This window comes from Lethenteron reissneri, chromosome 41, assembly GCF_015708825.2.
Source record: "Lethenteron reissneri isolate LAM-NWPU_2019-01 chromosome 41, ASM1570882v1, whole genome shotgun sequence".
Lineage (NCBI taxonomy): Eukaryota > Metazoa > Chordata > Hyperoartia > Petromyzontiformes > Petromyzontidae > Lethenteron > Lethenteron reissneri.
In genome coordinates this window covers 2,483,718-2,501,009 of record NC_083819.1, presented here as the reverse complement: position 1 = coordinate 2,501,009, position 17,292 = coordinate 2,483,718, and the positions used below count along the sequence as shown (strand labels likewise).

The window sequence follows — 17,292 nt, the reverse complement described above, 5'->3', positions numbered from 1 at the left end:
CACTGCAACAAAGCAACCGTGGACGGCACCTGCATGCGCCCAACAGCAATCCACCGATTTCCTAGAGAACTCTGATATGGAAACAAAAATATCCATCCACAGCATGAAATAGATAGATGCCTTTTGCCACAGAAAATATCAAAGATCGAGGCCGCCTCTGCCATTGCTTGCTCATGGCCATTCTGATGAATGGGCCTGCCACTCGGGTGAACGGTAGAGAGCCCTTATGGAGGGGTATTTCAGGACTGCTCTTCAACACTGGCCAGGACGCCTGGGAAGAGGCAGCAGTAACCGCACCTTACACCCAGGACACCCGACTCCACCGATCGTGGTGCACCCATTTATTCTGATAGGCAGAGGCAATTTAAGAAACGTGCCCATAGTTTCAACCACTGCACTGGGAGATCGACCCAACGACCTTCGGATCGCATGTCCAGTTGCACCATGCCAGCATCTTATACCAAAAAAAATATTATATGTTCACAAAGAAGAGCCAACACTGGCTCTTTCCAATAACATCTGGCAGCCCACCATTATGGATTTAACAGGCCACACTCTTGATGATGCGAGCCAAAAGGTTGGAACCAGTCCACAGTTTGCTTAATTGTTGTTGCAAAACAATCATCTGGAAAGCCCCCCGAGGTTGACGGAATAAAACAAATACTTTAGTTGTAGGCACAGGGCATGTAACCGGTAATGGTCACCTTAGAGAACAGCGAGCTAATGACCATAAGGGTCTAAGTTATAAATCAAATTCAAGGTCAATTCAGCGCCTCATTCCTATGGGATCCGTAAACAAAGTATCATCTGTCATGTACCAATGCGTAAAGTAAAAGAAGGCAAAGCCTTTAAAAGCCTTCATTTTTATTTGCGTTCACTGCTCTATATGATGTTTCCCGCAGCGTTAAATGACATGGCCAGGCATTGGCCTGGGATCGTGCTGAAACGAAAACATTATTTGAGGTGACATTATAAAGTTAAACGTTCTGTGGTTCCAGGCGTAAGATTGATCCCTGAATATAAATTTCGTGACTCTTTTGAACTCTAACCCTGAATATAAATTACGTGACTCTTTTGAACTATAACTAAGGCAGTGGGAAGTAAACTTTGGTTTTCCAATAGACAAACACATCGCGACTAATCGGAATATAGAATTTCAACAGCTGGCCGAATACTACAAAACATACAGTAATGACTGTAATTATCTTTGTTTATCCATGAAGGCCTCAGTGTTGTTTGTCAAATTTCTTTAAGGGGAGTTTCGTTTCATGTGCGGGGAGAATCGGCGAATCCAGAGAAAAACCACGTCCATCAGGGGGCAACAATCAAAGTTCTGCATCGATACATTTAAATATTACTTTGGGGTACTACCATCAACTGCCATCTCACAGCAAAAACCTACAAACACATAGTATTTCCAAGATAATCCCACATCCAAATAAGACACCAGGCTAAAACCTGCAGAGGTTACAATATATAGCAAGATCAAGTATATTCAGCGATCAGGCACATTCGGTGTCAGGGTAAGTTGATCAATAAATGAGCGATTCTCTTGGCTAGAGAGAGCAGCATCGTGGCACTTAAAGTTTGAATAGTCAACACAAGAGGCTTTGTGGAGGTGAACGATGATGACAATGCTAATTCACACTGCAGAGACAACGCTTCCTTAACTTTCTTCATCGATCCGTTGGTGTACTCACCTGCTTGACTTTAGACTTCTTAATGAAAGTGTCCGCCAGTGGTTTCTTCTTCTCCTTGACGCTCTTCTTCGAGAAGAGCTCTTCAAACTCCTTGGGGTTGATCACCAGCTCCTCCAGGCTGTCCCAGAATGTATCGCTGCTATCGTCCCTTCACGATTCACAAACCAAAACGCACAAGAGCCCGACTGTCACGTGGGAGCTCATGTGGAATACGCTCAAAACGAAATACTAAAATATACAGGCTACACAAATTTTGAAGGTAATACAAATATTGCCACAGGGGGGGAACCTGGTCTGAAAGTGTTTTGTTTAAAAAAAAAATACCCCACGAAAAGTGGTTCAGCCTCAATGCTCATTTTAGTAGGAGCTGACTTGAGTCACTGTTGACCTCCAATGGTGTTGTAATTGCATCTTCTTTTGAATCTATGTCAAAGGTCATAAGGCATAGATGGCTCATCAATTATACCAAAAGTACGGCGTTCCTTCTCGTTAGAATGGCCCCTTAATCGACGCTCCATGATGACATTTACTCAAGTGCTGTGACAGACAGGTTCAGTTTCGATAATTGTTTTTTTACCCTTTTATCTGGCAACAAAACTGACACCTTTTTTACAAGGAGTCATGTTTGCATAGACCACAATACCTGCAGTCATAATGCAAACAAAAAACATAACTCTGATAATGTATGCACTGTCCTTGAAGTTGATTGGTCCACACCCGAGACAGCTTTCCTTAGAGCCTAGTCTCACATTGTGTTGGACCAGATGATGCAAAAAGGCGCACAACTCAAAGACAATGCACCATCAGAGTATGAGAGCTCGGGGTTAAGCATTTACACCATTGGAACCTCATTTGCCAGTAAAAAATATGATAATTGTTTTTTTACCCTTTTATCTGGCAACAAAACTGTTTGCATTATGACTGCAGGTATTGTGGTCTATGCAAACATGACTCCTTGTAAAAAATGTGTCAGTTTTGTTGCCAGATAAAAGGGTAAAAAAACAATAATCATAAATTTTTACTGGCAAATGAGGTTCCAAAGGTGTATAGGTTCAGTTTCGTCAAGAGTAAACAAGGATCTAAGCCGTAACATCGTAGAGAAGAAGTGGAAGGACCTTTTATAGATACAAGTTAAATATCTGCTGTATCTACAGCCTTCAGTCAATTGTACAATCCTCAACATTAGGGGTGCAAATAATGTTCTGGGCATCTGAATAAATCAACCACTCATTTTGACAAATAATACGAGTAAATTTTTTTTAACATGAGTTAGAATACAACATTACTTGGAAGTCAAGACACATACTGGAGAGTCTTGAATGATAACTAATGATGTATGCATTAACTTAGAGCGTTACTCTGAACCACTGTGCAGAAAGTCTGTCTGACGGAGGATGGGAAAAGAGAAGAAGTTTCTCATTTTCTTGGTTCTTTCAGTAAAGTCACGTAGAATGGAAATAATAAATTAATAATAATAAAACTAAAACATAATAAAATAATTCTCACGACGTTTTGGCCACCAACGCAAGCAGCCATTGTGGCCGAAACGTCGTGAGAATTATTTTATTATGCTGCCCGCCAGCAGAGCTGCACCGAGACAAACCTTGGAAGAAAATTGCTGCTTAGGTCTTCACAGTCATGCCACTGCTCAGCTCTCCGATGTGTTTGCGGGTTGTTACCGCGCTTTGTTTGGCACAATGTCTGCTCACTTTCTCTCTCAAGTAAGTAGCGTTGCTTGCTGCTGCTGCTGCTGGTGGTGCTGATGTAGACTGGCCTACATTGATCTAAGCCAATCAGCAAATACCAGAAGCAGGCCTGCAACGTTACACGACCGAGCAAGAATCTTCCAGCAAGAGCAGCTAAACGTCCTCACCATGCCGGACAAATCGCAGACCAACCCGAAAACACATCTGAGAGCAATACAGCTCAGAGGATTACACACCCAACCATGTATTGCTTTACCATGACGATTGTCCACCCATCAGACGGTACCTCTTCACTTTGAGCTGAAGGCGGGTCCAATAAAGTGGCTTCATAGGGCAGCTCGGCTCCACGGGCGGCTTCCTGCTCTGCTTGTCAAGGATCGACGTCAGTGGGGTCAACGCGAGGCCTCCCCCGGGTAGCATCATCTGCGCGCTCAGACCGTGCCCTGGCGGCGCCGGTGGGGGCATTGGAGGAGCACCTGAGGCCCCCGGTAGAGGCGGAGGAGGCAGAGGAGGCGGACACATTGGGCCTCCCGGCAGAGGAGGCGGAGGAGGTGGACACATTGGGCCTCCCGGCAGAGGTGGTGGAGGAGGGATGAATGCTGAAGCTCCTGGCAGAGGAGGTGGCGGGGGTGGCGGGGGTGGCGGAGGAGGCGGAGGAGGTGGCGGAGGAGGCGGGCACACAAAACCTCCTGGAAGCGGAGGAGGAATAGGGATGTATCCTTCGGGAAGAGGTGGAAGCGGCGGTGGCGGCGGAGGAGGTGGTGGTGGAGGTGGTGGAGGCACAGAAGAGTCCGGACCTCCTGGGAGCGGAGGAGGTAGCGGTATCAAGCTGCTCAGCTCTGCAGAGCCGCCGAGCTGCAGTTGTGATGAAGGCACTTCTTTGGAAAAAACATCGCTCGGCGGAGAATGCCTCGGTTTCTCCGGCGACGTCTGCACGCCCTTGGCCTGCTGGTTGCGCTCCTCCAGGGCGAGCAGGAGGTTTAGTTTTTCAGTCTGGACCGCGGTGTGCTGCAGCATGGTGGTGTACACATCGCCTTGCGTGTCCACCCCCGCCTCCCTCGTGTCGGCCGGCGGGCGTGCGCTCAGCTCGCTCAGCCTCTGCTGGAGTTCTGCGATGGTCCTCTCCAGGTCCGAGACACGGCGCGCATGCTCGCCGCAAGTTTGCGTCACCGCCTGCTCGTTCTCGTCCTGAAAGGGTTACGGGCGTGCAGATCAAACCTCCACGATGAAGCTGGTACGCAAATTTTAAAAGCTATGTTTTCAAATGTGCGAATTTTGTCATTGTCTTTCACGATGATTACAACTAATGTTTAAAAGTGCATCTGTAGGGATATTGAAATTATCTTCTTGGTTCTTTCGGTAAAGAACCAAGAAGATGAATCCCTGCAGTCACGAAAGCTTTAAAATAGAAATATTGAAATCATTCAAGTCATTTCTAAGCTCAAAGTGAACACTCCTGTGTATTATCAATAACATGTGGTGGGCTCGGAATTTTGGGGCCTCTGGAATAATGCAACGGCTCTATCATAATCTATGAAAACTAGAGGCATATGCTAGCAATTGACTTTAGCATTGCACACCATCGAAGGTGAATGACATAGTTTGGTGACGATGGGGACCACTTATTTGTGAGTTTTTGCGTGAAATTAAACGTATTTACAACTTGAGTTAAACCACTCGGTGGCAGAATTTTTGGGGGCCCAAATTCAAAATTTCTAAACATAGACTCGACTCATATGTGCACCAAAGTTCAGCACTCCAGCCATTCCGGAAAATCATTATAAATGTTTACCAGTCACTTGGTCACAGTTATCTATATTTATATTATTATATATAATGTCTGCTTATTAAAACTAAAACTTGGCGAACTGGGTCAGTCTGTCTGAGTGCACAACCCAACGATTAATTTGTGCAAACACGGGATTCCCTGTTGAACCGAAAATTGTCTCTGATGAATGATGTTACTCATGGAATCTAAACTTAAAAAAAAAAAAAATTTTACCAGGTAAGGCCCACTGAGCTATAGTCCTTTTTCAGAAGAGAACTAGTCACAAATGACAGCTCAAGTACGTATGCATGTTTAACTTCTTTCGCACCATATGTAGGTAGCCAAATACTTCAATGCATGATTCTAAATGTGGAGGGAAAAACCGAATGGCCCAGAGAAAACTCCAAGTGACCACAGGGAGAAACTTCCAAATATAAAGGCGTCAGGGTCGGGCTCGAACACACGACCTCCTGTATACCAAGCCAAGTAGTTAACATCGCATCCACGTGAATCTGCTGCGCAAGATCCCTCGGTGTAGCAGTACCTGAAGCTTCTGTAGTTCTTCTTCATGCTGGTGCTGCACGTGGATGAGAGAAGCCTGGAGCTCTGCAGATGGGCAGATGGGCACAAGGCAGATGGGCACAAGGTCACCTTTGGGAAAGCGCAGCACTGCCTCTGAGAGCAATTTTAGTTTTCTCTTAAAATAATACATAACAGCCTCCTACCGATATTTGTCTCTGCACACTTTAAAAACAAATATTTTTTACACAATCCATTGGTTGCACGGCCTTCTGGGTATGCATCTTATCAGTTGTCTTGTATTATTCAATTGCTTGCATTATTCAATGCAAGGAAACTCTGGATGGGTTTTGAAATTCGGTGTTTCATAAGCGGAGTCAGGCTTGCTCGAACTGATGCTGGTGAGCTGGCCATTGTTAATCGACAAGGACTATGATAAATGGGTCCTGGTTTGATACATCATTATAGAATGCATAACACAAATCAATCATTAAGTGCCATTGTAGAGATGTTAATCATGACACAAATAACACCTCCTTCAGATTCACCAGGACTCTGATGCATGCAAACTTTACTTCAATGGTGAATATTGAAAGTGTCCCAGACAGTATGATTATCATTGATATCATTTTTAATTTAAAAGAATGTGATTTCAATTATTCTCCTAAATTGTTAATTTAATCTTTATATTCTAGATTGTGGATTCTTATGTGTGTGTAATTGTTTGCTGTTACAGCTATTAGTCAATAAATATCTACATCTTTGCTCTCTGGTTGCCCTGATGAATAATAGTGGTGCCGTGTCCTTGCCTAGTTTTGGCTAGCTGGTTCTAAAACTCAATAAATATAACTACATGAATATCGGCGTTTCGACTCACTATTTCTCAAAGTAAAGAGACTCGAAATCTAAAGCATGTGGAGACAAAGTCCCATATCATGGGCTAAAATCATGCGAATATGACCTCTTCACCTAAGACATTGGGCTCGGATTAAAATGAACGAAATAATGAAAAGCAGCCCCTAAAAGGTGCCTTTATTTCTGGTTTTCCCATCCTAATCCACGTCTATTCCACTTGGGTCATCACTGGTCACGCCACAAGAGGAAGAAACTTCCAATCAGAAATTCACAATAAGCAGGGGACTACCTGGTGCAATACAATAGAAGCAGAATGTGACATCGCAAAACTGTTTCTGAAGCCCCCTTTAAGAGCCTCTTATAAAACACAAAGCGATGCCCTTTTATATCCCCTGCAAAGAACACTTACCAAAGAGAAACGTTTCAATTCTCAGACGTGGAATAAGGGAATCTACGTCAAAAAAACAAACAACAAATGTAACTGTCGATAGTGTGTGCAGTCATTGGTAACTGGGCTGACACCATCACCACTTGAACACGATTTTAATTACAAGTGGCCATCAGAAGCTGGCCCCAGCGGTACGAGTGCAGTGCTCTAAAGCAGCATTAGCCTACTGAACTACGGAGGGAGACTTTTGTTTTGCCCAACTACGCATTATTCCTTAAGCCAATTCATTACACCAAGCCTCCAATAACATTGCCATCCCCACAGTGATTTTGTCACTAATGTGAGCTAATCAACTGAGCCGTAGGTTTCATCAGCAGGTTTCATCAGCTGCCGTGCGCTAATTCACTCGGGAAACCCACGCGGCCACAAATTCCTGGCCCGCGAAATCGCTGCTCGGGCAGTGTTACTGCGCTGTGCTATGAATAGACCCAACAGTTAATTCTAGATTTGAAGCTTTCGTGACTGCAAGGATTCATACTCTCAGTTCTTTCGGTAAAGTCACGTAGGTAAAAAATTAAATCAAAATAAAAAATAAAATAAAAATCACGACGTTTCGGAGGCAACACAAGTCTCCGTTATCAAGTGGGACCGTCACAGCCAGATTTGCTGTATCAAACTAAGAGTATGAACCCAACAGTTATATTCCTGGCCATGGCCAACGCCAGTGGCGAGTGATGTTTAGAAGTCCTCGGCCTTCCAGTCACAAACCTGCGCTAACCATGGAGGCAAAGTATGGCAAAACACTAAACAAAAACTAAACTATGTTTAGATCTACTAGGAAAGGCCCACCGAGCTATGTAGCTCTTTTTCAGTAGCCACAAATGATAGCTAAACAAAGTGACTTATCACGTGGAAATGTATAGCAGCCAAATACTCTAAATGCACTGATGATTCTAAATGTGGAGGGAAAAACTGGAAGTCCTGTAAAAAAAACCACGCACCCGAGGGGAGAGAGAGGAACACGCTAACTAAATATACAGGTGTCTAGATCGGGATCAGGATCGAACCCACGACCCTATTTATACCCGGCGAGGTAGTTAACATCTCGCCACCATGGTGCCACAACAACTTGTATGACTGACATGACATGGGGAGGTCATCATCCAGCAGGGGATGGACAAGGTTGTAAATAATTATTATTGAAAGTGTTTGTATGCAGTCTCTTCAACTGCATTCTATGGTTCACTTATACTATATAATTGGACAGAAATTGAGTAAACCGCCTTCCACATAAAAAAATAAGATAGCCGTTGTCGCTCGGTTTATTGGCCTTGCCGTTACGGCAGGCCAAAGGGCATTTAGGCCAATTGGTCTTCCAATTATAGAAAATGTTCTTACAGTTGGTACATTATTACGTATTTCAAGCACTGCTACTGCCCAACACCGATTCATAGAAACGTGATGGTGAATATCCGCAATTTTTCAAAAGCTTTGAAGAAACTTCCAGTTATGGAAGGCCAATAAGCTGAGAGATTGAAGACGTTTTCAATTTTATTCTGAGAGTTGACATGGAACAGAAAGTGATTTGTTGAACTTTCTACCCAGATGTATGCACTGCAGCACTTTGCGAGGTTGTATACGGTCTGTCACGGGATGAATTATTTTAATGCCACGCCTCTCATGAATTCACCGGATTGTACCACGTGTTGGTTGTTTGATATGATGTCTGACGTTTCATCCCAGGTGCCGAGAGCTTCTTCTGGAACTGAGGAAGTCGAAGTTGAAAAAGCTGCTTCAGTTCCTGAAGAAGCCCCCCAGCACATGCAGCGAAACGTTGGACACGGTGCCGAACAACACGCGGCGCAACCCGAAAAACATCATCGGAGGGCCGTACGGCACAACCACACAAACCCACACAGTCGTAATGCCTTGCGCGCTCTCACAAAATGGATCACGATGCGCATTTTGTCAGATTGGCACCAAGTTTAATTTGAAAGTGCACTGATGGTTGATGCATTAGGACATTGCTCTTCGTATCATAGCTACGATAAAATAATGTCACGTACCTTTAATGTCATCCACACCTGAAAACAACAAATAATTCAATTAGTCTCAAGGTTGAGTTATTTTTCAAAAAAAAAATTTCTGTCAAACATTGACTTTTCAAAATATAGCAACATAATAAAACGATATTCTAGGGTAGCAAAAGTGACTAAATATGCATACTGAAATGTTAAACATTTCACGGTTGGAAAATAATAAATTAAGCACAGTCAATCCAGTTATTATTTAATTCTTAGAGCTGGAATGCAGCCAAACTAATTGCAGGGGGCTGCTAGTTTTTGAACTCAGGGTCTCGGCAGTGACGGCTCATCACTCTGACCTCGAAGCAACCTAGCCACCGCCGAGTGAGCTGAATTCAAGCATATGTTACCCGACAAGGAGCTGTCCAGCGTTGGGTGGGCCTCTGCGTCTTGAGGCAGTACAGGCGGAGGCCACACGGCCTGTAGTCTCTTCCACGAGGCTCTCTGCTGCCCCAGGGCTACCCACGTGTACTCCTGCTCCATCTGTGGATGCACACAAATACAAAGATTCCCCCGTGTACCCTTAACAGCCGTTAGCACGCAGCACCTATGAAGACCAGCATGGCACACGAGGGGGGTATGGATGGCCAGCACTTTGCCTGACCGGCTTTGTCTCCCCAGTAGCGATGTTTGCACACCACACCAGGTACTCATTTGAGGCGGATTCGACCTAGGGGAGGCTAATGACCGATTCAGATAATAGTCACTGGTGTTGGCTATGACAGGAATTGAACACGGAATGCCAGGTTTGTAGTGCTATGCGCTAAACGTTACCCTACGCACGCACACATAATCACTCATGCCTCATGCAACGCCATTCACGTTCTGCTTATCTATTTGTCGTAACCATGAGAGCACTTCAACGCACTTATCATCCTCTTTAGCTACAAGACTATGAGACAAATTACTTTGTTGACTGGTGGATGGGGACTGCTTATGTTTAATTGTTTAGCGTGATACTTGATGTATTTTTTTACGTTTTATCCTAAAGATAAAATTATCAACATCCATGGTGTGATTTTCGGGGGGGTCCAAAACTAAAACTTGTTTTATTTATTGTTATAGTTATAAGCAAAGACTCAACTATATTCATGCCTATCTTTAAGATCTATCCTAGACAATAATTACGATTTACAGCATGTACTCTGTGAGTCTCAGTTGTATTCGGTACATGTGTTAGATGTCCACCACCAAGCAGACATTTTCTTTATGGAATGAGCTATTTTGCTGGAGGTGGATAACCAACACCAAACGAAATGACCAAAGAGTTTAAAGGCAGAGCACTTGACTTATCTGCAATATATTCGATCTCTTAGTTTAAATTATAAAAAAAAACACAAGCTCAGTGGGGCTGCTTGTACTGAAGCAAAAAAAAGTGATAATGCGATGCAGGTCAATCCTCTAAAACTACTGCCAAGTAATACCCTACAGTAAAACAAAGTTAAAAACAGGGATAATTTCCACTGAGACTTAATTATTCCTCAGTATTCACATCCACCTGCTGGATCGGTGACTTGCAGCGCAGCCAAGGCTGGATGGAAAAACTCAAAGGTGACGTCTTTTTGTGTGGAGCGTCGAGGTCAGCGTCAAGGTCATCGTCGAGGTCATCGTCGAGGTCAGCGTCAAGTTCCGCGCGGCGAGGGTCTCACAGAAGTCTGCTTCGCCGCTGCTCTCCAAGTTAAACACTGAGACAGCTAGGTGGCGTGGTGGGCATTCCGTCCAAACAATCCCGCGAGCTCAAAACTATTTGAGATGAAGTAACAAACCACGGGTAATTATTCACCGCACACGGCAGAGCCAACCGCTTCTGCAGGTTTTTCCCAGTGCTTTGCCCAACCAAACACAGACACCGCTGCACTTGAACGTGCGCCTATTTTGGAAATGGCACTCGCTTCAATTAAGCCATGGCTGGCGTGCAAGTGGCAGGTTTTGTGGCGTTCTATAATTGAATGGAGCCTGCACGAAAAAAAATTGGGCCTACCCTCAGAGCTCGCGACCGACTGCCAGCAGGTAATCATACCACTACACGTGTGCAGCTCGCATGAATAATTGACCTGCTCTGGTCTGCATCATTTGGTACTCATTGCTTACTGGGCATGTTTGACAGAATTCTTACGATGACCTTCATAAAATACCACTGTCCCCGATGTTTAATAAATTGTAATTGTGTGCGTATCGGAGATTAAAGGGTTTTTTTTTTTATGCCTTGCGTATTTCATCTCCTGCGTCTAAAGGTTGAATACTGCCAGGTAAATTCTCCACTTTCAAGATGTCAAGCGAAAATAAATTAAACCTTGGACGTCCATGCCATGTTATTTCATATTTCCCAGACGACAAAACTGCGCAGCGACTGCTCTTGCGAAAAACGTTTCTTTCCATGGCACAGCGACGACAGTGACAGTTCCAAGACCAAACAAAGACATTTCTACCATCCAGTTCCAGCCCAAAACCTCTAAGCAAATCCTCGAGTGGTCAACTATGAAGAGATTAAATAGAAAATCACGTAAAACATGACAAGCACTTACATGTGCAACATGACAGTCGGGGGCATATCAAAGCAAAAACAGAACGGCTTTGGTTTTGGCTTATCAAGTCCTTATGCGGTTTTACTTCAAAAGCTGACGTATTCACCACATTGTTAATTATGCATTTCCAGTCTCGCCTACTTGTGAGTGAAGTTCAGGGAGTGGTGGATTAGAAAGCAACCCATCGAATTGGCTACTCCATATTCTTTTGTGCAACCTTCTACTACTCTGCATCGTGTAGTTTTTGTGCTCTCTGAAGCATCCCCTCCCCCCCCCCCCCCCCGCTTGTAATGCATTAGAATGATTTCATCTTTGGCAAATGATCTCAGTCATGTTTTATGAACGGTTGCCTAGCTTTGGTTATAGAATGTTGATTGCAATTGTAGATTTGAAGTTTTCGTGACTTGCAAGGATCCATACGCTTTGTTTTTTTCGGTAAAGTCATGTAGGTGAAAACAAAATAAAATAAAAATAGAACAACTAAACTTCCGAAACGTCGTGATTTAATTTAGTTGTTTTATTTTTATTTTATTTTGTTTTCACTTACGTGACTTTCCCGAAAAAACCAAAGAGAATGTTGATCGCAATTTAATGTCACATCGATCATATTACCGTTTTTTCAAAAACTGTTTTTAAATAACATATTACTACACGAGCATTGGCTGGGAGGCCTGATAGGTACACACCGTACACGCATTAGCAAAATAATAATTTACTTTATAAGTGCTCCGTTCTGTAAAGACGTTTCAGAATGTCTTACATATTAAGTGAGCGGGGTGGAGTGGTATCGCAGTGGTACTTGCACTGCTCTGTGAACTCCGTTACCTGATATTCTAAGGTGTTCGGTAAAGTCACGTAGGTAAAAATTAAAATTAATAAAAGTAAAATAAAAATAAAATTTAAATCACGACGTTTCGGAGGCAGCACAAGCTTCCGTCTTCAGGCGGAACCGTCACAGCACGATAGCTGTATCAAGTAAGAGAAATTCCAAGAAAACAGTCCTTGTATATATACTGGTTGAGGGTGGGAGGAGCCAAGGTAGTCCCTGAATATTATTTTTGTGAGGTTCGGTGCAGCTGAAACACGCTGTTAGGAATGAGCCTTTGTTGTGTAAACTAGGTGCGGCTGATGTTAATGTGCGTGTAAATGGGACTGAGCCTTTTGTTATGTAGAGGTGGTGCGGCTGAAACCCTGAGTTTGATTTCAGACAGCGGTTAACATCAGGGGCGAACGATATTTGAACCAGTCCTGGGCCCCTGCCTTCACCCAACTGCACTAAATAAATCTCTATAGCTCGCACAACCACTTCATAAAGCACTCGATTGACAAAGGGCTATACATAATAATGATTATTATAATGTTTGCCACATGTGAGACTAATCTAAAGTGGAATAATGGATCCCTCCTTAAGGGCCGTCCATAAAAATGACGTCACGCACCTGGGGGGGGGGGTCAGACATTTGTGACGATGTGTGACGAGGGGGGAGGGCGTTTGAGAAATGTGACGTCACATCAAAATGCGCAACTTTAAATAAATATCGACAACACGTTCTACTTAATTAAATAGACTTTTTAATAAAAGTTTTCTCCTACAACATCAGAGTGCAGCGCCACATTAAATACGCACTACAATGACAATAGTTTAAAGCGATTTGAAGCATGTTTTATTTGGGTGGGGGGGGGGGGCAGAGCTTTGTGACGTCATATTTGAGGGTGGGTCTGACTTTTTGTGACGCCGTGTGACGAGGGGGGGGTCAAAAATCTTCCAAAATCGCGTGACGTCATTTATGGACAGCCCCTTATCTGATTTACCGGGTGTCCCTGTGGTTAGAAGTCATGACCCACGGTGGCAGGGTTGAAAGTTCAAACTCCAAATGAGGGTCTGCTCAACGCATCACTCCCCAAGTCACTTTTGTGGAGATACAATAGTGGCCGTTGCATGGAAAGACTGTCCCCTGTCATGGAAATGTGGAATTTCCACCACTGGTTCAGGGTCAGGAAAAGAGCACATCAAACCATTGGTGGTCTTATTCTTGGTTCTTTCGGTAAAGTCACGTAGAAGGGACTTTACCGAAAGAACCAAGAATATGAATCCCTGCAGTCACGAAGGCTTTAAATCAAAATTCATTGGTGGTCTGTGCAGATGTACAGCACTTCTATACTTTTTCTCATACACTTATTTTATATGTATGGTACTTTTTACTTTTTACTCCACTCGTTTACTTGTTATAGGCAAGCCAGCTGATGTACCGAGTTTACAATTAACTTTCAATCCAATCAAAGTATGCTTATTTCCATAAAAGTAATTTGGAAAATCGATACAGTGGATACAAATATATGTTTTTTCCCCAGAATAAGTATTCTACTTGTGAATGGGATAGATATTTATATTCTCCTCTCTTCAGTTTTGTTTTCTATAGATGAATTTAGTCAGTAAGATGTAAGTTGAAATAAGCTACACGTTCCAGATTCTATACAATCACAGACTGTAATTGTCAGGGTGCTACTTGAAAAACAATGCATCAATCAGAGCACAAGATGGCAAAGGTGACTGTGAAAGAGAAACAATTCAATATTACACAAACAAATTACTTGTCATGATGAGCTGGCAGTGACGCACAAACAGAAATCTAAATTGTTTTTATTTAATAACACTGTGGGCCTTAAAAAAAGAAAACACAACAGGTGATGTTTTGGGAAATATGGCTCTGCGACAAAACAAATACATTTTCCCTTCTTCAAAAGACAGATTCATGTGCTACGAAGAAGAGCCATTGCATGAAACATCAACTATTATATTTTTACCCCTTTTAAGCCACAGTGTTATTGATAAAAATCAGAAGTGATACTACTACAAGACAGGTTTTCACGGTGATGCTGTTAAACCCCCCTGATGCCCTGCCGGCTTATACTGCGACATCATGGGAACAACACGCGATAAAACCCCCAAAAAACCTGTTAGATAAATTGCATTTTGGAAAAACATGACTGAAATAAACCATCCTATCACTCCCCCCCCGCCCCCCTTAACATTGTTTCTCCCACTCCAGCGGAGCCATCCAGTTCATCTCACCCTGAACGTCGACTTGTCGGCGTGAGAGTCATCAGCCACAGCCAGGCGGTCCAAAGAGTCCCCGACAGCTCGAAGCAGCCCCACTTCCAGCAAGTGGCAGCAGAGGCCCACCGCGTCACCAGGCATGGCCTCCATGCCACTTTGGATGCCTGGCCCGCCTGGCCCACCTGGCCCGCCTGGGCCACCTGGTCCACCTGGGCCACCTGGACCAGCTGGGCCACCCAGCTCCGTGGGGCCCGTCACAGCGAAGGTGAGAGCCCCCTCTCCGAACGGGGCATGGGACAGCCAGTCCAGCAACGTTTTACCTGTACGCACACGCAAAAAACAAAGATCCCCCGCATATCCTTACAACAGACTGTTGGGGCAAGTGCTGTTAGCGAGCATCTATCAAGCCGACGCAGCACACGAGGTAGCCAGAACCACGCCCGGCCGCCTTTGTCTCCCAAGTGGCGATGTTTACACACCGCACCAGGTACTCATTTGAGGATGAGTCGACCTAGGGCCCAGGGCTGGTTTAGATAATCGTCACTGATGTTGGCCGTGAGCAGGAATTGAACCCGGGTCGCCAGGTTCGTAGCACAGCGCGCTAACCGCTACACGACGGTGCACACAGGCACGCGCACACACACGTGCGCGCGCGCACACAGGCACGGATAAAGAACCCACGGCTTGAACAGTCGACTGGACAAAGCACAGCACGGGGCCATGGTGTGGACACGTGCAAGCGGCGTTCATGGAAAAGTATCGTGTGTAGCCCTGCAATCGACACGCGTGTGTGTTATACACGTGTAACGTTCTTGAAGGAGACGAAGGCTTCTTAGAGGCCACACGCTTTTATTCACCAATACTTGCTACACCTAACACAAGGGGTATACGGTCCCCTTACCCGTTATCCTGACGATGCTACAGGCTCCGGAGTTGCCGGCTATCTCCCCCGCTAGCCTAGCGTCCTTCGGCTGGGACCTAGGGGAGGCACACTGACCCGCCGCTGGCCCGGCGGGTCCCCGACCTCTGGTCGCTCGAGACCTTCGCCCTCACAAGGGCGGGAAGGCTGGGAGCCAGGGCCCTATCCAGGACCTATCTCCCCTGACCACTGGTTACACTGAGCCCCAGCCCTGACAAGGGCTGGAAGGCTTGGTCCAGGGTCCTAGCTGTCTTCAGCTGACTTGGGTCTTCGTGTAGCAGAACCTCTCGGAGCTGTCAGCGCTCCGGCTTTTATACCTGTTCGTGGCCGGGTTAACTAATCCCCGGCCACCTCTTGGACCCCTCCGATTGGTTCTTCCCAATCTGGCGTTTGGATCCTACTTCACCCCATTTGACCCTAACTGTTTGATTGAGCGGAAAAACCTTGTTTACCAACTGCTCCCTCACAGCTTGCGAACAGCGAGTAGTTATCACCACTAGACACGTTTGTGTGTGTATGCGTGCGTGCAAGCATTGTGTCGCCACTCCCGGTAACTCCTAGTCCGAATGTGCACGTACAAATTATTTAACACAGATAAGTGTGGATAATTGAAAGACCGCTACCACCTCCATGGAATCTACCTTATCCGTAGGTAAGGTCAAACAATAGGATGAATTCAAGTTGCGGATTAAATAATTTTCTGCAGATCGATTCAGGAGTATGGGTAATGAGAAAGTGGAATCTTCTATTGTTATGACTTACAGCAGACATACATAATTCAAGGCCTAATGTGTAGTTCGTGCCATAGTTAACATAAATATATGAAGGATTCTCTCCAAACGTGTTTTCAGGTTGGAAAAGTTCTGAAGAATCTCCCAGCACGCGGAGGAAAACGTCGAACAACACGAGGCTACAACCCAAAAACGCATCACGAAAACCTCAATGTGACGAGAAACAGGATACTTTATGAGCCGTTCTACTTGGCTAATTTGCTTTCAATATCCTTTCCTCAAAGTACACCTAATATTAGACGTGTTTTAGATTATATATTTTTTAAACCTTAAATGCGTGCATAGCCACATAATTGCTCTGTCTGACATCTGGAGGAAACAGGGGTGAACTTGATACATTTCTCTATTTAGGAATGATATTATGGATTATTTCTAAATAGCATGCAACATGAAACGTCTTGGGCAACACTCAGGCCTGACAAATTATTTACGAACGAATTCTCCAGTGTATCCGAATGTGTGTTCTATTTATGTGATTACTGTACATATATACACAGCATTCATGGTGAAGTTGCAAGCACAGTGGTTAGTTAGTGCACTGCTATATGTAGCCAGCGCGCTGACTTCGATTCCCAGTCACGGCTAACATCCGTAGCGAGTGATGTGTGAACAGGTTCTGGATATCCCCTTCACCGACTTGCAATGACCAATGAGGAAAAGTACTGCATGCGGGCCTTCATCCAGCAGTGGATTAAGGCACGTAAATTCGGAATATTAGAACGGTAAAACAAAAAGGTTCAGTTGTTGACAAAGGGTGGCAAATTATTGTTGTTATTTATGACAGTATTATGAATAAAGTGAATGTTGGTATATCCTACATATTGAAGTGAGTCAGCTGGATCAGCTAGCCAGAATGTTGAAATTTTGTCGACGATCTATGAGAGAACAGATCAATGCACAAAGTGCGGAGTGCATCAATAACCACGTAGAAAAACACATTCCTCCTGCGGAGGGAGCTGGTAGGAACGTTGGGTTGCTC

General features: G+C 44.5%; 1 protein-coding gene across 1 annotated transcript in view; it reads right to left on the bottom strand.

The window, feature by feature from the left end:
* LOC133352581 (formin-2-like) overlaps window positions 1-17,292 on the bottom strand; it is a 70,154-nt gene that overhangs the window by 28,267 nt on the left and 24,595 nt on the right. Inside the window, 6 exon segments of the mRNA XM_061568318.1 lie at window positions 1,701-1,848; window positions 3,693-4,594; window positions 5,719-5,780; window positions 9,003-9,020; window positions 9,371-9,503; window positions 14,619-14,923. Coding sequence (XP_061424302.1) covers window positions 1,701-1,848; window positions 3,693-4,594; window positions 5,719-5,780; window positions 9,003-9,020; window positions 9,371-9,503; window positions 14,619-14,923 — 1,568 coding nt within the window.